Source organism: Gasterosteus aculeatus, chromosome 2 (genome assembly GCF_964276395.1).
Source record: "Gasterosteus aculeatus chromosome 2, fGasAcu3.hap1.1, whole genome shotgun sequence".
Taxonomy (NCBI): domain Eukaryota; kingdom Metazoa; phylum Chordata; class Actinopteri; order Perciformes; family Gasterosteidae; genus Gasterosteus; species Gasterosteus aculeatus.
Genome location: NC_135689.1, coordinates 18,408,174 through 18,435,788, shown reverse-complemented (window position 1 = coordinate 18,435,788; position 27,615 = coordinate 18,408,174). Strand labels below are relative to the sequence as shown.

Genomic DNA, 27,615 nt, shown 5'->3' with positions numbered 1-27,615 from the left:
CAATTGCGCGTTGAAAGAAAAAAGAAACAAACAATGAAAATTATAGGAGGACACCAAGACACAGGCGTTATTATAAGTTCCACCGTCAACACTATACAAAGACACTTTGTAAAGAGAGTCACGGTGTGGTTCACTTCCTGTCTTATTTTGTAGTTTTCTGCCACTCGTGTACCCAGGTAACTTCACTTCCTGTCTAGTCCTGTCGTCCCCTGTGATTGTCTGATTGCCTGTGTCCAATCACCTGCACCTCCCTAGTGTCTCTTGTCACTTTGTGGATGTTCCTTATCTTCAGCCCCCTGGATGTGTCTCGTTCCTGCCTGCCTTTTTCCCCGGTACCTGTATGCGTTTTTGCCCCTTGGCCATTTTGTGTTGGAGTTGATGAATGTTAAAGTCTCTTTTTCGTTAAAACTCTGCATTTGAGTCCTGCCTCCCACGCACCCCTGACAAGACTGTTGTTATATCTTGTTTTAGCTTTTTAATTACACTGTATCAATATTTAAATACGTACATAATATTCGACAATACAACCCAGAAAACATATACACACATATGACTTTCACTCTTGGAGCAATGTTAATGCGACCTTAATCTTTTTGTTGCCTATAACTATAACTGCATCACACGTAGTTTGTACAGAGTGGCCCTGCAGACAGCTGTGAAACATGAAACGTACGTACCATAAAAAAGCAAAGGCCATTTTAGTTGGAGATCCTCCTTGCTTTTAGCTGTCATGATTACATTACATCATTACATTACATTACATTACATGTCATTTAGCTGACGCTTTTATCCAAAGCGACTTACAAGTGCATTCAACCATAGGGAAACAAACTCAGAAGAACAAGAAACAAGAAAGTGCAATTTCCTCAAATTTTACTGCGACAATTGTAACCGTAAACACTTGTGACGCTGGAGAAATATGTCTGAAGGGATGAGCACACGTAGTTAGGAGAGAATCTGGTCAATATTCAAGATAAAACATTTTTCGGAAAAAAAGTCAAAAGACAAAAAATAAATGTTATCTATTCTCTTTGAGGTGCGGCCAGTTACCAAATGGCCCGCGGTGGCTGGGGGCCACTGCCGTAAGGGACAGGGCCGTAGTTTAATGAAAAGGTCTGTCAGTCACAGACATTTGTATGGAAGCTCATTTCCGGCACAAAAAAGAAGAGTTAGAAAGTCGAAAAATTCCATAATAAATGCGCATGCGCAGGCTCCTTGCAGCTGGTTGTTAACATCACTACGGTTACAGAGAGGTGTCGCTATTGAACCTGGAAGTCTGAATCTGTAAAAAGATTTTGTTCATTTGAAAATCAAGTTTTTGATGCCGTTGATGCCCCGCCCCCTACGCCACGTCAGGGTCAAGAGTCTGAATGTGAAAAAAAGATCTGAACGTGAAAATATAAGATTTACCAAACAACAAAGAAGCCTGCGCATATCTTAAGTAATAATTTCGACTTTCTAACCCTTCTTTTCTATGGCGGCAATGGGCTTTCATACATTTGAACTAGTGGTGGCTGGTGAAAAATCTAAGAACAACACCTTATAGGTCAAAAATTATACTTTGTAGTTAAATATTCAAAATGTACAAAAAAAAACCTTTCTATATAAATTACACATGTAAAAACTTTGCCCCATTGGCCAGCCGCCCCTGTCTGTCACAATGGGTTTTGGGGCAAAACGTATCCGAGTCTCAACTCCGCTTTCGGGCGCGCGCCGTGGTCCCTCCTCGTCGTCCTGCACCAGAACAGACTCAGCATCCCCCGCCTGGTCTCCGCGTTTCTAAGCCCGTACACCACTGGGTTGATGAGCGGTGGCACGAGGAGCATCACCAACAGTGCCATGTGGAGCACGACTGCCGTGTCCGAGGGCGTCGGCTCCGTCAGCGCCACCATGGCCTCGGTGCCCTCCACCTCCCACAACGTGTCCGAGGCGACTTTGAGCAGCAGCGGGAGCAGCTGCAGGAAAAGCATCCCGCAGTAGAACAGCACGGTCCGGCGCGCTTTGGTGTTGACCGTGCTGAACGGCATCATGGCGTTGCGCGCGTCCTGGTACATCCTCAGGTAGGAGAACGCGTAGACCAGCAGGCAGAGCATCAGAGTGACGGAGCCCGTACATTTGCGAAAGACGGCCGAGGCACGGGGGAAGCCCATGTGTTGCTCCACCGTGTCCGGCTCGCACAGTAGCCCGCGGGTGACATGCTCATTATTCTGCCCTCTCCCCATGTGCAACAACATCACGTTGATGGTGCCGACGCAGGTGGAGTAGATCCAGATGAAGGCCAGCGCCAGCCGCCGGCGCGTCTGAGTGATGATGACCAAGTAGCGGATGGCGTGGCACACATACAGGTAGCGCTCCAGTGCCATGAATGTGATGGTGAGAAGGCTGGAGAAGATGCTGACGGTCCCCACAAAGTACTGGACGTTACACCAGGCGCCGAACGCCATGGTGCGGCGTTGGAGGAGCGAGCCGATGACCGCTGGGCCGAAAGTAACGGTCTGCAAGAGGTCGCTCAGGATCAGGTTCTTAAAGAAAGCCACGCGCGGCTCCCAGGAGAGGTCCTCGGAGCGCCCGAGTCCTAAAAGGGTGAGTCCATTAACCAGAAAGGAGAAGAGAGTGAGCAACAGGAAAACCCACACTAGCGCTGGAATCGCCTGTTCGTGGGGCAGTACGCGCAGAAAGAGGCAGCCGGCACGGTGCAGGTGCTCGGTGGCGCGCGGCTCGGTTCGGTTCCCGTCGCTGAACCAGTCGCACTGCGCGATGGGATTGTGCGACCCCGGCGCCGTCTGCACAGGTGCTGTTGACATTTTGATCTGTTGAATGTGTTGTAGGCTGCCAATCATGCTATTCCGCGCTCAATCCCAGTCACTCATCTGGAACTACCTCGACACGGTGCGCGTAATGATTTAATGGAGAGCATTGCAGATGTGGAACCACAGGGGCATCCCAGCGCGCTCTTACGCACGCGTAGAATAGGATTGCTGATGAATAGGTTTATAAATGTGAATCTGATTAGTTCACGAGGAGGAACATTTTCATTTGAGAAAAAAAAGAAAGGAAATGGAAGTAACTTCATACACTACACACATATAAATAAACAGATCTGGAGGTTTAATCATATTTCTTTTATACACACACACACACACACACACACAATTGTGGAGAAAAGTACATACATTTGTAAAGAACATAATGTCATGGATCTCTTGAGTTTCCTGTTTCCTGTTAAAAAATCTGCAGGGTCAAAAATATAGTGCTAATATTTGGTTACATGTCCCATGGCCATTTTCACTTCAATTAGGCGCTTTTGGTAGCCATCCACAAGCTTCTGGTAAGCTTCTCGTTGAATCTTTGATCTTTGGTTTCTTCAGCATTGTCCACATGTTCTCAATGGGATTTAAGTCAGGACTTTGGGAAGGCCGTTCTAAAACCTTAATTCTAGCCTGATTTAGCCATTCTATTACCACTTTTGATGTGTGTTTGGGGTCATTGTCCTGTTGGAACACCCAACTGCGCCCAAGACCCAACCTGTAACATACGTCTCTGCTGAATAAGTTACTGTGCTGTCCCTTATGAAACAGTCATATTCAAACAGTGCCCTGTTTCATCCACAACTACAAATAGCAGTGCAACAAAGGATATTTATGTTTATGTCTTAACTAGTTAGCTAACGCTCAATTTAGCCTTAGAAAACAAAATAACATCCGAAATGAACCGTTTCAAAAATCTGAGGATTATTAAAACCTTAATGTTAACGTTATATGCGTCATCCACAAAATGAGGGAAATGTGGCGTTTCCAGCCGAGCTACAGGCACCAATATTGTATGTATACTAACGTTAGCTTATTCAGACACTCGGATAAGATGACTGTGAATTAAGAACCCTTTAATATCTCAAAGAAACATTTATAACCTAAAGATATGAAAAACATGTAGAACCATTTAATAGATGTAATGGTTCTTTAGAAGGTTCTTTGTAGAACCACACTGCCTTCTAAAGAACCATTTTTTTTTGCGTGAAGGGCAAGACAACGACCAAGTGCCGGTCAGACCTTTTGAGTAGTATTCTGTCATACTGACAGTAAAAACAGCAGACTGGGGTATTCAGGAATTGGGCTGACTTCCGTGTCATTATTCCATTTCCGTGCATCTCCAAGACTTACCGTAACTCTCTCCTCTCTGGCATCAACCTATCACTGGTTTTAATACATGACATTATCCCAATCCTGGCTTCTCTTCACTGGCTCCTTTGAGTTAGAATTAAAGTGGGAATTCATTATTTACCAAACTTACATTAACTTCATGGACAATTTGTCAGGAATTCAGCTTCCTGAACAGGGTTTGTTACATTGCCACTCTAACCTGTTTTTTCTGAGTTTCCCCAAACACATCCTGACTAATTATTCAACCATCGACACCTGCTGCTGCCTGCACACCCGGTCCTGATTACCATCCCCTTCACCATTGAAGCCGTGACCAGACAACCAGTCCTTGCCGGATCGTTAGCGTACCACGTACGGTTTTTGCTCCAAACTCGAGTCTAGTCTAGTCAAGAGTCAGTGTGTTTGTTTCTGTTTATTTTCCGGATCACTAACCAGCAATCTGTTTCCCTGCCTACAGCTCATTACTTGGATCGCCCTTTTCCCCTGCCTAGCCGTTGACCCGACTCCAGCCCCCACTCATCACCACCCAACCGGACCAGACCTTCCCCACACCTTTTTTTTGCATAATAAATACCCACCTTTTATTTTGATTCTTCCGTGTGGTCTGCTTTTGGGTTCCCGTCCTGGACGATTCGTGACACAATTAGGTGCACGGTGGAATCTGACTGTCTATTATGATTTAGACAACATTAGATGAAAAAAAAAAAACTTCTTAAAGCTTCACAATTAGCTCGAAGACAATAGACTCAAACATGACTCACTGAAATATGTCAAGAAGCTGAATGAAGAGCTTCTTTTGTGAGAGGCTGCTTCACTCAAGTGTGAAGGAGAGAAACCGGAGCTCATTCCTTCCTGCTGCTGTCACCCTTCACTGTCAACACTGCTTCGGTGAAACTGATAATTCAATTATGCAATATAAATGAAACTTTTTCTGAATTATCCTCTTTCCTGTGAGAAGTGAAGCTTCTGTGACGTAGCGCCTTTGAGGCCAACGCCAACACAGGATGGCTCACTGAGCTTTGAGTTGGGATGCGGTGCAGTCAAGAAAGAAGCCGCGCTCCTGGATGCGATTAACCATTCTGCTTTATTACCTTTCGTTGGTCTCAAGCAAAACAGAAAAAACAAACACTTGTAATTACCAAAAAGGAACAAAATGAACCAAAAACAACCTCTCTGCAGGTGACTTCACTTCAGACTCTCCCGCCGTTTCCCTTTCCCCTCACGTTCATACAGCCTTCCCGTGCATTGGGCTAATTGGGAGAAATCAAATGGCAGGGGGTTCTGTCAGGTCTAATTGAACCTGCTGTATCCTAAACAGTCATGCTAAGAACTCACGTACATTCTTATATAACGTCAACACTGTTATCATGTACATGTGAATAATTATATAATCAAGTGCTGAGATTAATGTACACACTTAGAAGGTTACATATCTATTATGTGCCCTGTCCCAAACAAGGAATGAACTCGCCCACTTGTCAGTCAATTTGGAGAAAAGGCTCTTCCTTTTCACACTGCCCCCAAGTTCTGTTTGCCGGCGCAGAATCACACTTCAAACCTGTAGGGCTGCAAAGCTAAAAACCAACGTGTTTTACGTGCTGAATGTTTAGATATTCAAACAGCTCTTGATACTTTTGGCTCATTTCACTCATCTAGGAACCTTCCTAAGCAAAAATACTTGTAACTGCAGCCATTGAGTTGTTTTTTTCTTCTGACTGACTCATGACCAGACTGACACTTGGTGTTTAAGACTGGTAACTGCAGTGCAGGGGTTAGTGGTCTCCAGCTCCCCAGACAGCAGCAAGTGTGCTTGATCCAGCGTATAGAATCGTATTTTTGCCTGCGGACTATCATCAACAGCATTGCTGACTTTTAACAACAACCCCCAAACCAAAGCAAAACCTCAACGTACCCCTTTTCAGGTTGTACATGGTGCAACCACCAGGCATTCTTTGCATAATAAGAAGACAAACTACAACAATATATATATATATATCTTTATTCATATACAAATGTGTTGACAAAATAGTTGGTACTGTTCCTTTAAAGAAAGAAAAAATGACAATGGTCATTGAAAAAGCTTGAAACTGAGAAAATCAGCATTGACATTTTGAATTTTGTTTCAACATAACCGATTTTAAAAAAAAGGGAATGGACAAGAAAAGATTAGAAATAAATAATGACCACACATGTTGAACTAAGGTGTGTCCTCTAATAGACAAGCATGTTGCAGGTAAAGGCTGTAAGACCATCTCCGAGCAGCTTGATGTTCCTGTTGCACATATTATTCACAAGCTTAAGTAACCCATTGTGGGTTTTTCTTTCTTTAACAGAACAATTTCGACCACGTTTGTATGTTTTGCAATTTGAAGAATGACGACTGCCAGACAGAGTACTCTTTAAAAAAAAGGCCCAGAACATCCCTGTTCAGCATTTAACGTTGTATGACTTAGAAGAACCTGGCTGTTGGCATGGAGGAGCTGGGGGGGACGGGGGAAGGGGAAGGAGTGATGGCATACCCTCAGCCTTATATAGGGTGTGTTTGTCTACAGAGTTCAGCTGCTCCCCCAGGGGATGTCCAGGAATAGAAGGTATGGAGGAGAAGAAGGGAGAAAGAGGAGAAGAAAGAAAAACTGGAAAGAATAATAGGAGATATTTTCTCCTGGTTCTTCATTCCCTCTCGGCAAACCAGAGTCATCTCGCACTTCAAAACGTTTTCCTCTCACCTAATCGGAGAGAAGTCTTTAGCCGGGTGGAGCGTCAGCTGCTGCCGTCAGTCGATGGAGGTGGTGACATAAGTTGGTCGGCATGGAAGCTGAACTGGCCAGTGGGTGACGGAGGGGTTGAGAGGAGGCTAAGAGGGAAAGAGGAGAGGGCGAGGATTAAAACGTGTACAATGGTGGAAGGGTGATGAAAAAAACAGGGACGATGGAGAAGAGAGAAGGAGATGGAAAAGGAAAAGAAAGTGAAGAGGAGATCATGTGTGTTATTGGAATCTAAATACTCAGAGCAGGTGACCCCACTGCTGCTTTCATTTGAATTAACCTAAATGATGAGTTTCAGGGCAGCCAAACTAAACAATTGGAGACCAGATCAGTCATACCTGCTCATTAAATTGCTCCACTATTTATTTTTAAATAAAATAAATAATGCATTTACTGCCTCACAACACAACACTGCTTTGCTTCATATTATGCACAAATGATGACAACAGAAAGTATCCCTGAACAGCAAGGCCAAAAACTGATATTAAATCATTATAGTCTATAGCAAATATATTGTACAAAGAGAGGGGATTATTGCTCTGATGAGACCACACAATGACAATGCTAACATAACGTTTAGCCATTTCTGCCCGCCACAGTTAGCCTCTTTAGCAGCCAGCACTTTGTCGATTGTTGGAATCTGATTTTCATTTATTTTGTACTGAATTGGTAATACAAATGTAACTAAATATTAAGGATGAAGTTAATAACAACTTGAGTCAACTGAAAGATAAAGAATAAATCAAACCAAAGCCAGATGAAATAGGGAAAGTACTTAGTCGGAATACACAGGTCGGATGTCCATGTTAAATTATGCGGTACTGATTGATGTGTTGCAGTATCTACAAATGATGTGTATGAGGCAGACAACGCTGATTTCTGAGTTGCAGTTGTAAACTGCTCCCCTGAACCTCTCTGTGTAGATAGATAGTGATGTGCAAGGCTGCACATTTTGAGCAAAATATAACTTATTTCATTCCTCTCAACGGTGACTAATCCAGTCCAAATCATACCCTAACCCTTAAATATTAAATCAGTTCTACAACATTACAATTATGAAAAAGAATTAAATTGTGTATTACGAGAAATAATCCACCTCCTCCACTGTATCATGGATATGTGAAATTCTGATAATGAATATTGATATTTGATCAGGAGGAATCCGCACTCATCTCTGTTCCACTTGCTTAATAACTGCAATATATCATATCAAGCATGCAACGTTGTGTGTTCTTTGTGTAGTTTGTTTAATGAAAATGCATTTCCTAGATGTAATATGAAGAATTCAATAGCATCTCCATCCAAGTGTGCAGCATGTTTACATGTGTATGTTTGCATGTATGTGCTTATGCATGTACCATGTAGGTTTTTATGAAAGAATATACCGCTATTATTTCCGTGCTCAGCAGACTTACCAATCGCAACTTTCAGCACCACGGACAGAGCCTGCAAAAATTCCCCCAAATAACCTGTAGCTTATTTTAAAAAGTGTGCGATAACACTAATGAACACAAAACACGAGGATTGCCTTACTGTAAAATAACACTGAACATATATATCTGGTTGTCTTAATATGAGACTTTCCTCTTTTTACAGTGCGTGCAGAATGCCGCAATTTAGGTGCCAGCTACTTAACACAGCAAAAGGGTAAAGGCCTCCCAATTCTATTGTCAGAAGAAAGGCTTTCTTGTCAGCATGACGGCTGTAGCACAGCTGCCCTTGTTTCTCTGCCAACGGGACCGTTCATTGGGCATAAATAGATTTCCAGTTAAAGAATTGAGAAACTGCAGAGCCTTATTGCTTAACATTCCAGCGTAGACCAACGACAGCAGACACTCTCGGATTGACACGTCTGTCAAGTGGAAAATGAATTATTGGGTGTGAACATTTGATAATAGAGTGCAACTAACCCACAAATATAACTCTTTATTATAAATATAACTCTCTGTGGTATTTATCCCCGCTTTGATTGTAATTAAAGTATCTCACCCACCACTACATTGGTAGCTATTAACTTTGTTTCCCTGTAGAAGAACAGTAATAATCAAAGTGGTTATTTAGTTCTCCATCTAGTGAAAATCATAGAGTCAAATTACAGTTTATTTAACTGGAAAACCTGTGACATTTTACGCCAGATAGCCTTCATGCTGCAAAAGGTCAACTTTGACCTCTTTTAATTTACATCCTCAACATCAATGTAAGAAAATTACCTCATTTTGCCAATTTAACTATTATTGTTAAAAATGTATTTGCCATAACCATTTTGTTATTTGTCTGCCTGTGAAAACAATACCCATCAAAGCTAAAATTGAGCTAAAAGCGAGTTGCAAGTATTTAGTTAGCTTGCTAATGCTAACTCACAAAGATGAACACGTTTTGACACAGACACTGACAAACAATGCTTATAATGAGAAACAAATGTATTGATGATGCTTTATTTATTCAGTATTTTTAACATCTTCCGTATCATCGTCAATGGGTTTTTAAAAACTTCTTGCAAAAGGGGTCCCCCAAAAAAGCATTATGGCTTTGGGGGGGTGCATGAAGACGTTTTGGAAGCCCTTGTCTCTGCATACATGAGATCCTTTTGTTTGCTTCTTTGTTGACCAGGAGAGAAACCAATAGGTAAAGTAGGGGAACAGCTGCGTGTGGTCGCTGTCAAGCGGCATCCTTCGCTCTACACGTGTTGGCTTCTGAGTGGCTACGGGAGCTGGCGCTCTTCCCTACACAGGCTACTATCCAATAAGCCCTGACGATTCAAAGAATGGGTTAAACTTGCAAAATCAAAATCACACCCCGAGTTCTCCGAAAATCCAGATTTCACTGCTCCAGTTTCAGTGCTGTGGGGCCTGCACTAAAGCCTTTTGTTTTGCTTCGTTCTATCAAAGTAAGACGTCCCACATATACTGGCCACACACTGTGCTATGACATACAGGGTGTGTAGCCTGATAGCTCCATGTTTTACAGGGATGAATACCCTGTAAGTGATTTTTTTCATTTACTTTTTAACCAGTAACATACTGTATATACTGATATTTACACATCAGAACACACTCACATGTGTTCACCTTGATCCTAACTTTAAACATATTCCAGATAGACAAAGTAGTTCCAGAGAAATGTTGCTTGTACCATGGGAAGGCCATTTTGGAGCAGAGGCCAACAAACAGCCACAGAGTGGAAAAGGTACACATGTCATAAGTGCAAGGGCAAGTCCGAACCAGTGAAGACAGGGAGCCAGTCAGATAGATGAGTTAAAGGACACTGCGAAAGGGGCAGAGAATCTGCATGCTGGGGGGCGTTAATCTCTGTGTGCCTATGTGTGTGTGTGTGTGTGTGTGTGTGTGTGTGTGTCATTAATGTGGATGTGTATGAAATCAAAAGTCCATTTGCACAGAGATGCTCAGTTGATCCTCTGCCAAAATAGCCTCCAGCTGCCTGATGCCTGCCCTGTGTTTTCTTTTCTTTTTTTTAAAATGTCATCAAGCCTGTCTGTTATCTATATGGGGGATTGGGGACAGTGCCACACGAGGGGATGTCCGTCAGGAGAGTGTGTGAGGGCACAAACTAAAGTGCCATTTGATTGGCCGTCCATTGTCTGAGGAGGGGGACCATTGGCCAATCCTGATCATTTTTAGTAAAAGTGAAGCGGGATAAGCGGGTACTTATGGAGGTAAAGCCGCCTGAACTGTGTTGCAGGGAGACTTTACCCGACGTCTGCCCTCTTTCACTGGTGTCTGTTGTTCAGCACAGCCGGCCGCCATGGTAAGAAAGCGAAAACTGAAAAGGACTTCCATCAATTTAAGGAGTTGCTTTTGTTGTCAAGTGATGAGGATATAACACAGATGGCAGAAGATGGATATTATTATCTGAAGCAAAAAAAGGACTCGGCCAGTAGGTCCTCATCTGATGCACAGCTGGGTTATCGGATGGATTTCTTTGCAAGCGATCTTTCCTCTCTTGGAATTCCTGTTTTTTCTAATTAGAGGCAACAACTTCTGTGATGTTATTAGAGGCGGACCGTTTTCCAGACTCGCAACGTTGGTTTGAGGACCTCCGTTTACAACTTACTGGATGTCCTCTTTGCTGTTTGTTTAAAGACTGCCGTGATTTTGTTTGATATGTAGATCTGAGTTACTAAAGATAGGAAGAGCGCAGCTTAGTAAATTGAGAAGACCTGCTGCCTCCTCTGAGTGTCCTAATTTAGGGCATTCACCTTGAGAAAATCCCTCTCTAATCCTCTCCCAAATAGCTTTGTAGTGAACTAACGGGTGGGTTTTGCTTGACCTTCCATTTGGCGCGTTATCTGATGAGGTTCTGCCAAGCAAACGGGTACACGACCCAATTCAAGCCTGCGACATATTCTCCTACCACAGGATTTCTCACGAATGGTTACGTTGGTTTTTCTTCTTTTGCGTTTGCTTCCGAAATGTCCAGCAACACAATTGCACCTGCAGAAGTCCCTGCAACGCTGAACCCGTTTTGCCAATAAAACTTTAGCAAAAATGACTTCAGAAGTAGAATGAACTAAAGTATGAAAGTTATGCAATGACTGTTTTCACTCCCGTCCACCCTGACCTCCTCCCTCTCTGGACCTTGTTGCTTATTACGTCACGTTGTGGGTCTTCAGCAATACACCTACTGGGACATAGTTGCGTTGAAACATCTCTGGCTCAGGGAAACATACAAGGGGCAGATTAACCATTAGGCAAGTTAGGCAACCTGGCTCCTTGGGCCCCAAACTGAAAGGGTCCGAAGAGCTATCGATTTATTACGATGTTTAGATGTGAATATATTGAATCATGTTACTATTCAAACTCATTGTACCCTAAAACAAGAAGCTAGCATCGCCAATAAAGATTCCTATAGTATGTACAGCGCGGTGTAAAGTTGCGATGTCATCAGGCGTATTTTAAATGTGTGTGTGTGTGTTTGCTTATGTCCTGATGAGGAGCCGGTTAGCCTCTTTGACTCGTCCACAATCGTGTTTTAATAACGAGATGTCGCGACGTAGCCGCTGGCAGATACAACTGGTAAGAAGCAGCAAGTTCTACCGCTCTAATCCTCTATTCTGTCGATCTCCCACGTTCTGCACGTTGTCCTCTGAAGCCCACCGACGCCCAAAGCGATGCCCGCTCCTTCCTGACCGAGGAGATGATTGCAGGTCAGTCGTTCATATAAAACTGAGTGGTATTGAGTGGGACATTACACTCAATACCGTTCCCTGTACTAGAGCTTGTTCCAAGAGGAACGACCTTCCCTCATAAACCTTCAAACGTTAGACACTTTTTTTTGCTAGTTTAAACGTTTTTCAAATATCAATCTAGTTATTTCTCCCGTCCAGAGTTCAAGGCAGCCTTCGACATGTTCGACACTGACGGTGGCGGTGACATCAGCACCAAGGAGCTGGGCCAGGTGATGAGGATGCTGGGCCAGAACCCATCGAGGGAAGAGCTGGATGCCATCATTGAGGAGGTGGATGAGGACGGTGAGTTTGATTGGCAAAAAGGCTTTGATTTTTCCCTGGTTTCTGAGGTGGGTTGTGTGCTTTTTTTAGTCTAGAAGTCATAGTTGCTTATTCAACAAGCAGCCAAGAGAAAATTCGGTGTCTTGTGTATGACTCATTCACATTAAAGAGGCACTCCAGAAATTGGTAATGTATTTCCATAATGTCCATTGACTTGCAAGAGAGGAGTCAAATAAAAGCAGCAGAGGCTGAGATAGACCCAATTTTTGTCCAAAACATTGGACGTCACCATTTCCATAATACATTTCCATTTGGATGCTTTTGACATCCTGCCAAAAGTCAGAAGTCTCACTCTTTAGTTATTTTCACACCCTCCAGAGATACAAAAGACATTATAGTGAGGTAGAGATCAGACTCTGGTTGCACTGCACTCAACCTTTACACCCCCACCCCCCTCCACCTCCCTCACCCCCTCACCCCCTCTCCCTCTCCCTCTCCTCAGGCAGCGGCACCATCGACTTCGAGGAGTTCTTGGTCATGATGGTGCAACAGCTCAAGGAGGACCAGGCTGGAAAGAGTGAAGAAGAGCTTTCAGAATGCTTCCGTATTATTGACAAGTATGACAACCGAACTTATAAAAAGACAAATACCAACTAGCACTTTTTAGCATATTCAAGTTTTTTTTTTTTTAATCTTGAGCTGTGGATCAATTAGACAGCAAATGAATCACAATGTTAAATAACAGGAAAGGAGAGAGCCGGAGCTCCGTAGAGCCGAGGGGAACCGCCGATTCAGGTTAAAGTGCTCTGTAGTTTCATCAGTGCGGACAAACCCCTTCACGCTGTCATTTTGTGCATTGTTGTATCCAGATAATATTAATTAAAGTTTCCTTATAGCTGCACTCTTATATATTCTCATATAGACACCAACTAGCTCTATGACTGACTTAGCGGATCTCATCGACGCGTCAGAAGGCAGCTGTTCTTCATGAAAACAGTGAAAACACACACAGATGAAAGAAAGACAACATTGTGGAACATTTGGATCCAAAGAGAGCTACAGGAATTACCCACAGTGATGTTGATCCGATATAGAGCTGAAGAGCACATCAAAACCGAGAGGAATGCAACTCATACTGTAGTATTCAGGCTAGTTTGACAGGATTACTGATTTTTTCTATCCTATAATACAGTTCATGTTACTGATTGTGTGATTTGCATATACGTATACTGGTACAGTTAACACCTTACCTTATTACACTTATCCAGTTTGTTATGAATGTAAAAATAGGTTAAATCTCCTTTGATCTTTCAAAAGACAAATAAATTGTCACAATTTAAAGGACAAAATGGATTGTAAGGGGATTGACGTTCACCAAGTGATCAAAAACACAACTCAACGTTATTATGTGCTGCTTACTTGCTGGCTGTGTAATCAAGCGTTTGCTACCATGTTCACCATAGCAACATGTCATATATATATATACCTATATATATATATATATATATATATATATATGTGTGTTATGTCGGCGATATTATCTGTCTGTGTGTGTGTGTGTGTGTGTGTGTGTGTGTGTGCATGGTGATGTAGAGCAGAAACGGGGTGGAGGAGGGTAGTTTTCGTCCATCTTCATTTCATGTTGCTTCTTGTCCTCAGGAACGGAGATGGTTTCGTCGATCGGGAGGAGTTTGGAGAAATCCTCCACCTCACCGGAGAGCCCGTGGTGGAAGAGGACATCGACGAGATGTTTGGTGAAGGAGACACGAACCATGACGGGAAGATTGATTTTGACGGTGAGGTTGAGCTACTCATCGAGCCGGAGGAGTTTCTTCACTGCTGTGGACACGCAGTGTCTTCCATGATGTTTGCAGGATCATCAGAGGGAGAGACTGGACATCTGCTAACAACCTTTTCAGTTATACTGTCAGAGTGTTCAGAGATACTTATTCACTCTCGAATAAGTATCTCTGAACAGTTAGATGAGAATGTAGATCTCAAACGTTTCTGTCCATTTCCAATCTTTATGGTATTCTAAAATGACCACCTGCTTTACAATCAACAGAGATATAAAAGTGCTATCAAGCTCTTTCTCTTTGTTTAAAGCACAGAGAACCTCAAAAAAGTTAGAAAAACAAGCAAAATACAACACCAAGTTAAAAGAAAAGAAGATAAGAAATGTCTGTTTCTCTGCGGCAATTTCTCATCTTGAAATCTCTTGACAAGAATGTTTATATGCATTTTAGTGCAGAAGTAGGCCTATTCCTTCATATTATAAAAATAAAACATGTTATAATATGAAGACACCAGACACCAAACGTTTTTGGCCTCCTATGAAAGGAATGTTTAGTCTGGTAGGAAAAAGGTTTTGTTCACACGCACACGCATTCTGCAGCCACATTTCACGGTTCATCTGTTCGGGGGTTTAGATAAAGTGCTGGATTTTGGGGAGGCGGTTGTTTGATTGACCGCTGACGTCCTTTTGTCTCCTCAGAGTTCCTGAAGATGATGGAGAACGTCCAGTAGCGAGGGCCAGCTCTACATTCCTTGGTCACCTTTGCTATAATGCTATAAATCCTTGTGCAATTATCATTAGGATGTTATTTCTGAGACCCCCCCCCGCCCCCCGACCCTTGGCCCCTACGCCCTCGTCCAACCCCCCTTCTCATACGGAACCCAGGGGACCCAGTGAGGAATCCTATAAATATCCATCCCGTCAAACCTTTTAAGACGAAGACTCGCCTGCGTTGAGCCAGCTGTCCCCTTCTGCAGCTGCCGCTTCTCCAGAAATGCTACACCACTTTGCCCCCCGCCCCCACCCACGCTCCTCTTCCAAAATAAATACCCGCTCCACCCTTTTTTTTTTTGCTTTCTAAATAAATCCACTTTCTCCCCCGTCCATCTCTGCAAGTTTTTCTGCCGAGCATGTTTTGCTGCTTGTGTTGATCTCTCAGATACACAACCAACACGTGACGTGATCACACACACCGACACACATGCACTTTCTACTCCGCCATCGTTCCACCTTCCCACACGCTCACGCTCGGCCTTATCTGGACCTTAACTTCAAACTAGCCTCCTCGCTGCGCTCTGAGTGGCCTCTGTCTCATATTTTCAGTCATCTTGTTTAAATGGTTCTCCCCCATCTCTCTGTCAGCGATCTTCTCGTGGTCCCCAAGAGGTGAAGCCGAGCAGCCGGTGAGCACGCGAGGCTCGAGTCGCTCACAGGACCGATTCTTCCTGTGGAACGTGCGCAGGTCTCCCTCTGGGTATATAACCTACAGGCCTCCCACCACTTCTCAAAAAGCCGACATCCCTCCCCTTCCTTCGTGGCTGCTCCCCGCCTCAGCATCCTATCCCAATTTGCTGCGTCTCACCTCGGGCCCCTCCCTCCAGGAAGCGCCCGCCGTATAAGGAGCACCAGGTTGACCGCTTCGGGAAGTGAGGTGCCGGGATGAGCGGGTACTTGTCGGCCGTCCGAGCTCAGCCCCAAATCTTCCTGCTATTCACGGCGAAGGGGGGCGGAGGGACAGAGAGAGAGAGAGAGAGAGAGAGAGGGGGGGGGGGGGGGTGGGAGGAGGGTAAGATTGGGACGGGCTCCACAGCATTCATCACCCGGTTTTGGGTTTCACGCCCCAGATTGAAATGCCATCATCACAAAACCCACAGGCAACTTTAAAATGTTAGCTCCTGCATCATCTCCCACTGTCTTCATCTTCATTGTTACTAAATGTCCTTTTATGAGATAGAGGCCACACAGGAAGAAACATAAGGATATATTGGGTTTTTGTGAAGGTATTCTGCTTCACGGAATGTCCCACTTACTCCTCACATCCCACTTCTTCCTCACATCCTGATCATCTCAGTCTTAACAAAACCAGAAGGCACTGAAACAAGAATCCCGTTCTCCCCAAAAGCTGCATTCTTTCACACACAAAATGAACCTCTTTTACTTTCTCACTATAAGAAACCAGGTTGTTTTCCTCTCCACGGTGTGATTGGCTTGCCGTGGTCCCAGAACCCTAAAAGTTCAGGATACTAAATCTGGAGGCCTGTGGGAGGCGGGGGGCGGGACCTGGCCGTCCAGTTTAAAGTGTGTCTGAATCTTCACTTGACGTCTAGTCTCTCTGTTGGGGTGCACACGGATTGACCACTCCTCTTGGCCTTTTTTTTATTTCCTTGGATATCTGGGGAGGGAAAAGCTAATCCACAAAGATGGTAAGACCAGAAATTGTGCAAAGAATGACTTGTTGAAGTTATTTATTATTAAATTATTATTTAAGCAAACAATTATGATGAGCGCATGTGGGTTTGTTAATAATATGAAATATGGAATCCTTTACAAGCCTTTTCTGGATAAACTCTAGATGTCAATCTGTTGGCTTCCCATTCAAATGTTTTAACTTTTTCATCCCTAATACTTTTTAATTGATAAAGTCTCTTTAAATCATTTATAACAAATGCAAAAAACAGGTCCTCCCTCAGTCGTCTATTGCGTGTATCACTGCTGGCGGCAGAAAGTGGAGACGGGGAGCAGGGTGGGGGTCCGCTGGGAAGGTGTGGATTGTGCTTCGGTGGCAGATTCCCAAGGATAAGATGTCTGCAGCCATATACAGCGAGCTTAATGTCCTGAGCCGGAAATAGCCGGAGACATTCCCACCAAGCTCGAGACGCACACCTCGGCATCGCGCGACTAACAAAGCTTGAAAGCATCTCGTCATCACCGACACTAATGAGTCTGGAAATGATCATCCTAGAATCGAAAACAATTATATTCCTTTCATATGTGACTCCATTCGCTTGATCAATGCTGTGATATTCCTTAAAAAAAAATGAAGCTTGACAAGGCCATATTGGCTCAGTAGGTGTGGAATCATGAATGAAGCCTGTGTAGTGAGTGAGTGATCTGTCTTCCAGACCGACGCACAACAAGAGGCCCGCTCCTACCTGAGCGAGGAAATGCTGAACGGTGAGTCCCGGCGGCAGTAACGCGTTGCTCAAACATGTTCGGAGCCACGTTCTTCACATCTCCTCTTCCTGCAGAGTTCAAGGCCGCCTTCGACATGTTCGACACCGACGGTGGCGGTGACATCAGCACCAAGGAGCTGGGCCAGGTGATGAGGATGCTGGGCCAGAACCCCACGAGAGAGGAGTTGGATGAGATCATCGAGGAGGTGGATGAGGATGGTGAGCGATGGATGACAGGACAAAAGAGGCAACTTTTATATGTATTACACATGTATACATTATAAAAATCGGTCATAACATATCTACACTTCTTTCCTTTTACTTTTCATGTGTGAAACTGTGCGCAAAGAGAAAACAATCAATAAGTTATCCAAGTGTCTCTTGGTGCCATAGCTTGTGCGCAGCACTACCTAACGGCTGTACACACCTTCATGAATCGCTCGCATGGCTCCTTTGTGCCCCCTCAGGTAGCGGCACCATCGACTTCGAGGAGTTCTTGGTCATGATGGTGAGGCTGCTGAAGGAGGACCAGGCCGGCAAGAGCGAGGAAGAGTTGGCGGAGTGCTTCCGTATTTTCGACAAGTACGTCACTGACGTGTACTCAATCGTCTGATTTGTGTTGTGAATCGCTTAATGTTTGGGATCCTGTACATGCGTGCGCAGGAACGGCGACGGATACATCGACAGAGAGGAGTTTTCCGTCATCATCCGCAGCACCGGCGAGCCCATCTCAGAGGACGAGATCGATGAGCTGATGAAGGATGGAGACAAGAACGCAGACGGCATGCTGGACTTTGATGGTGCGTTCATGGTTCAGGATGATGATGGTGGTTTTTATAATCACCTCAGGCCGTTTGGTGCAAATCATGTCCGTCATGTCAGCCTGATTTATAGAAAATGACATTAGAAAACTGTTTTTTAGAGTTATATAAACCCCACCTTCATACCTGGTGTTAGACCAATTTGCAGTTTGCAACTTCCCATCTCAATAACGCCGTGCCATCTCTCTCTTCTCTCTTGCAGAATTCCTCAAGATGATGGAGAATGTGCAGTAAAAGCAGAAAGACTCACGGACATTCCTCCTCCCGTTGAACCCTGACTCCCCGCTGTCCCAGTCCCCCTCTCCCCCAAAACACAAACACCCACTCCTGTCCACCTGGTGCACTGCTTGTCCTCTCCATCCTCCAGGGCACCTGGCGGGGGGGGCACCAAGGGGGGAGGGGGTTGCTCCACTCACTCGGCCTCTTGAGAATGCAGACAGCCCGTCCACAGATGCCGAGCTGACCCCGTCATCGGAGAGCCCCCCCCTACCCTCCCCCCGGTAAAGATCTGATCTAGATCCCGATTGGACGGCAGCACGTTACCTGCTGCTTAGACCAATTCAGTCGACCGCTTCGCTGTAAGAAGTAACTGGCTTGAAAAGAATAAATGAATTAACACATGCTTGTAGTTGGTCCGTTATATTTATGGTCTGTGTAAAGAAAAAAAAATGTTTTAAGGAATATCAATAAAATCTGTTTGTTTCTTCTTTTTGTCCAACTTGTACAAAAAAAACAATTTTAGTTATGGTCAAACAGACTTTCTGCCCGTGTGGTGCTTACATAAGGTCACCATGTATTTTAGAAAAATATGCGTTCAACATTTTCAGCATGGACAACTTTCAAATGTTATTTTCATCAGTGGAATATTTTCTGGATCGGTCAATTAATGGTGTTGTCTATACATCTTTAGTTGTTCCGTTACACTTCCTCATTGTGCAAGAGGACATCGTCCTCCCAGCGAACCCCCAGGATTAATTAGAGAAAAAGCTGGAAGGAGGGAACGTAACTATTGTTCCGTCATAAGCAATGCACCAGGTTGAGGTCGGACACCACTGTCTCCAGATGTGGGGAACTGTCTTTTCCAGGTTCACTTTCTCTGGAACTAAAATGAATAAGGAAGACTGGTCTTATTAACCCAACGTGCACGTTTCTTTATTGAGAAACTCACACACCACAACCACCAACAAGGTTACACACTTCGTCACCATCATAGAGTGATAGGAAATAAAAAATAAACCACAAATAACAGATTTTAGACGGCGAGTGGCGTCAAAAGGAGACACTCGGACCGCTGCGATGCAACTAGCGCCGCGTCAGAGGGCTCACGAGCCGTAGTTTGCCTCGTCGAAAGCCTTGCGGGCTCTCTTCAGCTCCTCGTTCATGGTCAGCAGGTCTTTGACTCGGGCGAACTTCCTCGGGTCCTTCCGGATCAGGAAGACGATGTCCTCCACCTGCACGCGGCCCTGGCGGCCGATGGACATGGCCTTGTGGGTCATCTCCGTGACGAACTCGATCACCAGGTCCTCCAGGATGTCCACGGACTCCGTGTACGGGTTCTGGTCGTCCCCGAAGCCGTACATCATGCACCGCAGCTCCTTGGAGAAGAGCCTCTTCCTCCTCCCGTGGCCGCCGACGTCCATCCCGCCGGAGCCGTCGTCCAGCTCCTCGTCGTATCCGGCCTCGTCCTCGTCCTCCGCCATCCTGGAGGGGGAAAGAGACGCAACGGGCGTGTGGGTGTTACGCTGGATGCCGCAGAGCGGCGGGTAAACGCCGGGTTACGGTGCTCGGCGCGGCGCGGCGGTTCCTCGCTGCAGGATTTGGTCTCCGGGCGCTTCCGCCTTCGCTTCCTGACCGCGGAAGTAGTTTGGGGAGGACGACGCAGAAACCACCGCCCCCTGCCGGCGCCCGCGCTGCCACCGTCCCGTCCCGTGCGTCCCGCTGCTCGCCACAGTGACGGTGAGTAATCGACCAGAAGACGCGCTCTTTGCTTTCGTTTCAGCTGCACCGATTAACGTGCGTGTGTGCGTATGTCTGTGTGTGTGTGTGTGTGTGTCGCTCACCGTGCACACGCTGCACTGTGAAAACACTAGTCTGCGCGTGCACTCCTCCAATCAATAACACTTTAACATATTTCTGGTGCGTATCGATTCAGTCACGTGAAAGGCGTCTAGGAAGTCCAACTATGTCAAATCGTGACGTAACTTTGCGGCGCGAGGAGGAAGCGAATAGAGGACTGTGATTCCAGCGAGGCGTCAGGAGGACGCGTAAGTTAACTTGTAGATCATCAGTAACGTGTGGGTGGGACCGCGCGAGAAGGACACGTACAGGTGAGACGCGACCAGGTAACGGGACGCACGCGAGTTAACTTTTCACCGACCACGCGACGTCGTTACAAAGCGAGCCGACCTCCGTAATGACGTCACGCGCAGCTGACGTCAGTTGGTATCTAAACAACCGGCCACGTTAAACGTCTGGAAACAACCATCTGGCGATACCGATGGCACTGGCCTCTGACGTCACGACCCAACGCCGTCTCACTACCGACGCGCATGACGTCCACCGCGCGGCGAGAGCCGTTGTCTGGTCGACGTTAGACGTCTGGCTGACGTGGTTCTAACGGCGAACGTGAGCTGCTGCTGGTCGTCACACCGGAGCTAACGCTAAGCTAGCATCACAGCTGGCTCGTGCTAACTATCCAGCTGTGTAACGGCAGCGACTGTATGAACCGAATGGAACCAAACCCTAACTTCTTACTCTCTCTCCCCCTCTTCTCCCCCCCTCAGAGCGCTGCGGGGGTCGTGCAGGGCTGCAGACTCGGGTGGGCGATGACCTCTCTGTGGTAGCCTGTCCTCAGCCTGTCCTCAGCCTGTCCTCAGGTGGAGGCCCTGCATGGCGTGCCCGGTGCACTTCTTCTGCCGGGGGCTTCGCACCGTCGGATTTGTTCTCTTTTACTACGTCTTCTCTATAGGCATCACCTTCTATAACAAATGGCTGATGCAGGTAAGGGAAAGGGGTCCTGAGAGCACTCGGCACTAAAGCTGTTCCTCTGCACGGGTCACGCACAGATTAGCTTCTTGTGACGAAGGCAGACGTGTTTGTGTCCCGGTTTCAACTTGGTGGCCTCCCGGTGTCTCGGTGTTCAGGACCCTGACGGAGAACCCTGGGGCGAGAGGCCGTCCTAGGTGACCCAGCTAGGTGACCCGGCCCGCTTCTCTCTTTCAGGGCTTCCACTATCCCCTCTTCATGACGTTAGTTCACCTCGCCATCAACTTTTGCCTGTCGGCTCTGACGCGACGGGCCATGACGCGCTGGACGGGGAAACCTCGCACCGTTCTGAGCTGGAAGGACTACCTCCGTAAAGTGGCTCCCACGGGTGAGATCGTACCGGAGAGTCTTTCACCGAAAGCAACAGTGAACCGAGGAAAACGCATCAGTCGGCTCGTATCACCTTCGCTCATTCACAAAGCGTTCAGTGACGAGTACTTTTACTGAAGTCCATGTTGATAGAAACGCGTCACATGTAGTCTTTGGACGGGATGACCCCGTTTTCTGTTCAGTATTGAGTCAGCAAAAAAGCCTCGTAGGTCTCCGGCCTAAAGTCCACAATAAGTAGGTTTCAGCGTTATTCAGTTCAATGGAATATTTTGAAATATTCCACAGCACGATATACCATCTTCTGATTCGCAATGGATAGTTGCATTAAAGGCAAACAAGAACAGGATTTCTGTCTGCTAAGAGTCCTAAATTGTGTCCCCAGCTTTGGCCTCAGCACTTGATATTGGGCTTTCCAACTGGAGCTTCCTCTTCATCACCATTAGCTTGTGAGTTTGTTTCTTAGGCATTTAAAAAATCTACAGGACACCATCAGTATTGTACATACCCAGTAACCCAGTTATTGGATTGTTCTATTCTTTTGTCTGATTCCAGGTACACCATGACCAAGTCTTCAGCGGTGCTCTTCATCCTGTTTTTCTCCCTGGTTTTTAAACTAGAGGAGCCGGTGAGGGACCCACGTTTCCACTACATTAACCGCATCCGATGTAAATAATGTCAAACCGTAAATAATCTCTACAGTGACGCGGCAGAAAGCCTTTATTGCTTCTTTGAGGTACACCGTGACGCCTGAGGAAGTGGCATTTAGTTAACAGATGCACTGATCAGTGCTGAACCCTTTGCTCTGTAGACGGAATCGACCGTCTCTCAGTTGACTGAACTCTGCTCGCTCACCTAAAAGGTGTATTAAGTCATTTAGTCTTTTTCCTCCGCGAGCAAACGTTCATGACAGTTTCAAGTCGAGGTGCAATTATGAAGTCAACCGTAACATTGAGTCACACGCTGACATTCTGTGAAAAAAAGGGCCACAGGAAAGAGAAGTATGAATATATGGGTTTGCTGCCCTGATGGTAATGATTACAGCACCACAAAGGACACCATTAGTATAATTTCTCTACAATTTCCCGCCTTGTGAAAATGCTCATGTTCTAAGCCCCTTTGGATTTTCATTTGTCCGTATAAAGACTGAAGAGCATAATTGACTGTGATCCCAATAGATTGCTTTTTCTCTTCTTCTTTTCTTTCTACCTTTACCTCCTACAAGATGATGGCGATTGACTTGAGCTGTCTGTCATTCTTTTTGCAACATGTGAGGACGCAGCACATTGCTGAAATGACAGTTCCTTCTGTTGTGTGTAAATTCATTAATGTTTAAGAGGACGTATTATTTTTAACATAAAAGGGTCATTTACAAGACCTGCAAATATGTTTGCGATGGCTTGCTAATTAGTTAATATATTATACTTGCAAACACAAGCCAAACTGATTCCTTTTAATCAGGGCTTTTATATGTATACTTATGCATGGATTATAATAAAAACTGATGATTTAAAATATGGTCACATTACATTTATTTCAATAAATAATCAAACCAGAAGCTTTTATTAGATTATATATATAATATATAAATATAATCTTCAGCTTTGATTTTTTTTTATCCATCTCTGTTCTTTTTTACCTTTTTTGTATCTTCATTTTTTTTTCTTCACTTTTCCTGTCTTTTTTTTTTTTTTCCTTTTTGGATTTCACATAATTTTGCCATCTTCCCTTTTGACCAGAACCCATTCCTGATCCTGGTGGTCCTGCTGATCTCCTGTGGTCTGTTCATGTTTACATTTGAGTCGACTCAGTTCAATCTGAAGGGCTTCACCATGGTGCTGGTGGCGTCCTTCATAGGTGGGATCCGCTGGACCCTCACGCAGGTCCTCATGCAGAAAGCAGAGCTGGGTCAGTCTGAGAATGATGGATATCTGCAGCAGTCGTGTTATACACGTTTATATGAAACGTTTGGACACACTTTCTCATTCAATTCAATATACACACACATATATAATTATGATAACTACCATAATGTGCCCTTTTTTTGAATCACAGCAGTCAAGTGGATTACGTCAGAGGTTTCTTCAAAATCCATCATGATTAAATCTGTAACCTGATGTACCAAAGATTGAAGCCATTAGAGCCCCATTTGTCTACTATTTTTCTCTAAAAAGCAGCCTTGCTCTAAAATGTTAAAATAAAATAAAGTGTCCATTCTCTTAAAACATATTATAGCCTCCTTGAAAGATGCTCCACAGAATAAAATGATCAACACGTTAAATATTTCCCCGTTTTAAACCGGTCATTCCACACACAGCAGAGGAGACATCTGTGTTTTGACCTTTTCAAATGTTTAAAAGTTTCTAACCACGTGTTGTTCCTTTCTCCTGCTTTGCTCCCCACCAGGCCTGCAGCACCCAATAGACGCTTTGTACCACCTGCAGCCTCTCATGTTTGCCGGCCTCTTTCCCCTCTTCCTGTATAATGAAGGTGAGTTTAGTCCTAATCTCTGGCTGCTGGGACATCCTCCCTCTGTCCCCCCTCATGCATCACCTGTGGGTTTAGTCCAATGCAGTGGTCCCCAACCTTTTTTACCTCACGGACCGTTTTCATGTCAGACAATATTTCGCGGACCGGTCGAGAAGGTCCGATGGGGGTAGGGGGGTGTAGTAGTCGCGCGCTCTGTGTTCGCTGGTGGGCGAAACTACCGTGTTAACGTGAAGAAAAACGCCTGGTGACGTGTGGGGAATATGTCAGAGGGACGAGCGCACATAATTACGAGAAAATCCGGTCAATTTTCAAAATAAAAGATTTTTCAGAAAAAAAATATATATATAAACTTTCCATGGTGCGGCCCGGTACCAAACGGCCCCGCGGCCCGGTGGTTGGGGACCACTGGTCTAATGCATGATGCCATTTTTCTTCAGATGTGGGTCACAACTAGCTAGTACTCTTAATCGTGGGTATTAAGACACGGTTGCTTTAAATGCTTCTTACTAATCTTACTACTCTCACGCTGCATAGCCAATGTGACAATCGGCTGCAGATCATTTCTCAGCCTCATTTCATATATGTTTACAGTATTAAGATGACTGAACCATAAAGATATGTAGGGTGGTGTCATAGTAGTCACACTCATCCTAAGAACACATTAATCCACCTATGGCTCTATTTCCCACCATTTGTGAATCAAACTGTGTTCCATCAGCTTGCCATTGCATTGAAAGGATCGAACATTGTGAAGATGCTTCTTTCAGCCTTGTGTCTTATTACTGTACCAGGATTGTTTCATGCAGGTGTCTTGTCTTACTGTGTAAAAGCTCTTTAGATGACATGTAAACCCAAGGAACCATAATTGTAGATTTCTGTCTTGTTTCCAGGACTCAGCCTCAGTACCTCAGAGAAGTTATTCCGGGGGACGGAGCTCTTGCCCGTCCTGTATTCAGTGAGCACGCTGAGCGCCGGCGGGTTGCTGGCCTTCGGTTTGGGCTTCTCAGAGTTCCTGCTTGTCTCCCGGACCTCCAGCCTCACGTTATCCATATCAGGGATCTTTAAGGTACTTTGTCATTGTGGGTAGTATGACTTTCCTTTTGAATGAGTCTGTAAAACAGACCATGACGCACCGTATTTTGAGATAGGAGGCATATGAAAGTGAAAGTATCTGGGTCAGCGTCAGTCTGATTCGACGTGATTTAAAACGTTAGCAGCTCTGCTTTTGCTCCGGACCGTTCATGTCTCCAATAACCTTTGAGCTCTCCATCGTTCCATCCATCGCTCTCCATCCTCCATTGTTTGGACTTTAGAATAGAATTTCATGCAATGTATTGTCTGCTCTTCCTGCAGGAGGTGTGTACGCTCATTTTAGCAGCGGCTCTGATGGGAGACAGAATGAGCATGCTTAACTGGCTGGGCTTCGCCGTGTGTCTGTGTGGCATTTCACTGCACGTAGGACTCAAGACATATTATTCCAAAAGTAAGTGTTTTTATACTGTAATTGATCATAATACTCTTGTACTGTCTAATGGCAATGACATAACAAGATTGAAATCGGTCAAATTATATACTAAAGAGTAAAGGCACGACCAAAACATGTCTTAAAAGCTGTGAACTAAATGACTGTACTGTGATGAAAGGCATCGTACCGATGAATCAATTCAAATTGACATTTTATGGCAGTTTTTCAAATCACCAGCTACGGGTGTTAATCCTTCCCGCATCTTGCAACGTATGATAGTCAACCATTTATGCCTAATCTAGACCATCAAATGAAATAATGTTTGACAGTCCCAACAGCTTTCTTTCCATCACAACACGAGCCTGTTCTCTCCTTAGTGTTGACTGGAAGTGACAAAACCTTTAAATCAGTGTTAATGAATGTGGCGATGACATGATTGTGTCAATTAAGCATTTAGTTAGTTATTTACTTTGTATGCATTTAGCAGCTATCTAGCTCAGGGCTCTTCAACGTTTTACAGGCCAATGTCCGCAGGGAGCAGGGACCCTCTATTCCACAAAGTTTGGTCCGCCACCTTTTATTTTTGAGCTTCACGCTCTTTAGACGTGAGCATAACGCGATCTGATTGGCTGGTGCCTGTTCTGTCATATCCGCATGAAAGGAGCTGTGAATGAACCGGTGTCCAGCTTGAGAGCTGCTGTGGGAAGCTGAATGTGTGGACTGAAAGATAACGTCTTCTCCCTCAATTAGACCTCTGATCTAACTATCATTAAGTCAAGTAACAAACAAAAGGGGTAAGAGAAAAATAACTGCTGATATCTGTTTTGTAATATTGTCCATCAGATAAAGGATCGTCTTTGAGGCAGCTCAACAGTAAGAGCCCGGAGCTCTCGTTGCCACTACTGGGGCAGAGCGAAGACGACCGAGGCGATTCGGCTGCTGAATACGAAGACGAGGAACAGGAAATCACGCTGCACTGAAGTCCAGATCTTCTTCACACTTCTCTCTCCTTCAAAGCTTTGGAGCATCCAAAACAGAGTTGGGACACACAGGCACCAGAAGAGGGAACAGTGTCCTCTGCTGTTTGTCTTTTCTTCCCCCGGTCATGGCTTCGGGCCTGGCCCATAACGGGCCCTCCTATTAAAGCTGTGCATTGACTCTGGACTGACAGTTATGCTCTTTTGCCTTAAGGGACTTTCAAAAACATAGTTAATACAAGCAAGAGTCTGCAAAGGATGATGTATGTGGAGCGAGAGGCGGCCGAAGGGATACTTTGACAGTATTGTAACAGGTTGTTTCCTTTCTCGGCACTTGTCACACGTTGGGACTTCAACGCTTCATGCTTTGTTATAAATGCTGATATACTTATGTGTGTTCATAACATTCTGTGAAGGCCCCTACAGTGTAAGCTGTTAGGGAATGGAGGAACAAATGTAGAAAGTGACTAATTAAGTGTCTGGTTATTGATACATTTACTTGAATGATCTCTTTTGATTACATAAATTGGTAAATCTGCTGGTAATTTCCATGATTAATTATTTTTCTGGTCAAAAATATTCTCAGAATAAACACAAAGAAAATAAACCTTTACAATTTTCTAAAGTTTATGTTTTGTTTAATTAACAGTCTGAAACTCAAAGGTAACCAGGCACTATCACATAAGACAAAGAAAGCAGCAAACCCTCACGTCTTTTTAGAAGCAAATAAATGAGAATATTTTTCTTTTTGCTTTAGTAATAATAATAATAGAAGTAAAAGATCTATTTTTATATCAAAGTCACAAATCGGCAACACTGACAAGCCCGTTCCTTCAGCAAGTTCACTCCCCTAACATCATCATAATGAAGTCAAAACCACCCATGGCTGCTGTCAGCACTCACATCTGTCAACCTGGAAGACGTGGAGGGACCTGCAATGAGGTAGCATAGGAAACGCTTATTACTGTCCTACGACAGGCCAAAATAAAGGGTCTCTTCTGTCCAAGCATTTCATTCATTGATGTCAGGATTTACGAAGAATTTAAAGAATGAACATATTTTCCAGCTTTAATTCCATCAATGAGACTACTCACAGAACCTGATGTTAACGGGCGCCTGCTGTCCCATTA

General features: G+C 44.8%; 5 protein-coding genes across 5 annotated transcripts; 3 read left to right on the top strand and 2 right to left on the bottom strand.

The window, feature by feature from the left end:
• Positions 1-1,655: 1,655 nt before the first annotated feature.
• Positions 1,656-2,804, bottom strand: LOC120828970 (olfactory receptor 2AG1). The gene has a single exon (XM_040192674.2). The coding sequence runs from the start codon at positions 2,802-2,804 to the stop codon at positions 1,656-1,658; it is 1,149 nt and encodes a 382-aa protein (XP_040048608.2).
• A 7,479-nt stretch (positions 2,805-10,283) lies between these two features.
• On the top strand, positions 10,284-15,291 carry LOC120829015 (troponin C, skeletal muscle). Its single transcript, XM_040192743.2, has 6 exons — positions 10,284-10,690; positions 12,035-12,089; positions 12,270-12,413; positions 12,895-13,009; positions 14,052-14,188; positions 14,887-15,291. Exons 1-6 carry the CDS (start codon positions 10,688-10,690, stop codon positions 14,916-14,918), a joined length of 486 nt encoding a protein of 161 aa, XP_040048677.1. The 5' UTR covers positions 10,284-10,687; the 3' UTR covers positions 14,919-15,291.
• Positions 15,292-16,426: 1,135 nt separating this feature from the next.
• Positions 16,427-18,888, top strand: tnnc2.2 (troponin C2, fast skeletal type, tandem duplicate 2). Its single transcript, XM_040192744.2, has 6 exons — positions 16,427-16,610; positions 17,310-17,361; positions 17,436-17,579; positions 17,828-17,942; positions 18,024-18,160; positions 18,384-18,888. The coding sequence occupies exons 1-6, from the start codon at positions 16,608-16,610 to the stop codon at positions 18,413-18,415; spliced, it is 483 nt and encodes a 160-aa protein (XP_040048678.1). The 5' UTR covers positions 16,427-16,607; the 3' UTR covers positions 18,416-18,888.
• Positions 18,889-19,306: 418 nt separating this feature from the next.
• Positions 19,307-19,881, bottom strand: taf13 (TATA-box binding protein associated factor 13). The gene has a single exon (XM_040192746.2). It carries the CDS (start codon positions 19,879-19,881, stop codon positions 19,504-19,506), a length of 378 nt encoding a protein of 125 aa, XP_040048680.1. The 3' UTR covers positions 19,307-19,503.
• Positions 19,882-20,093: 212 nt separating this feature from the next.
• Positions 20,094-27,110, top strand: slc35h1 (solute carrier family 35 member H1). The gene is made up of 10 exons (XM_040192739.2): positions 20,094-20,137; positions 20,965-21,181; positions 21,404-21,554; positions 21,939-22,002; positions 22,109-22,181; positions 23,293-23,461; positions 23,960-24,043; positions 24,934-25,109; positions 25,397-25,526; positions 26,352-27,110. The coding sequence occupies exons 2-10, from the start codon at positions 21,071-21,073 to the stop codon at positions 26,486-26,488; spliced, it is 1,095 nt and encodes a 364-aa protein (XP_040048673.2). The 5' UTR covers positions 20,094-20,137; positions 20,965-21,070; the 3' UTR covers positions 26,489-27,110.
• Positions 27,111-27,615: the final 505 nt, after the last annotated feature.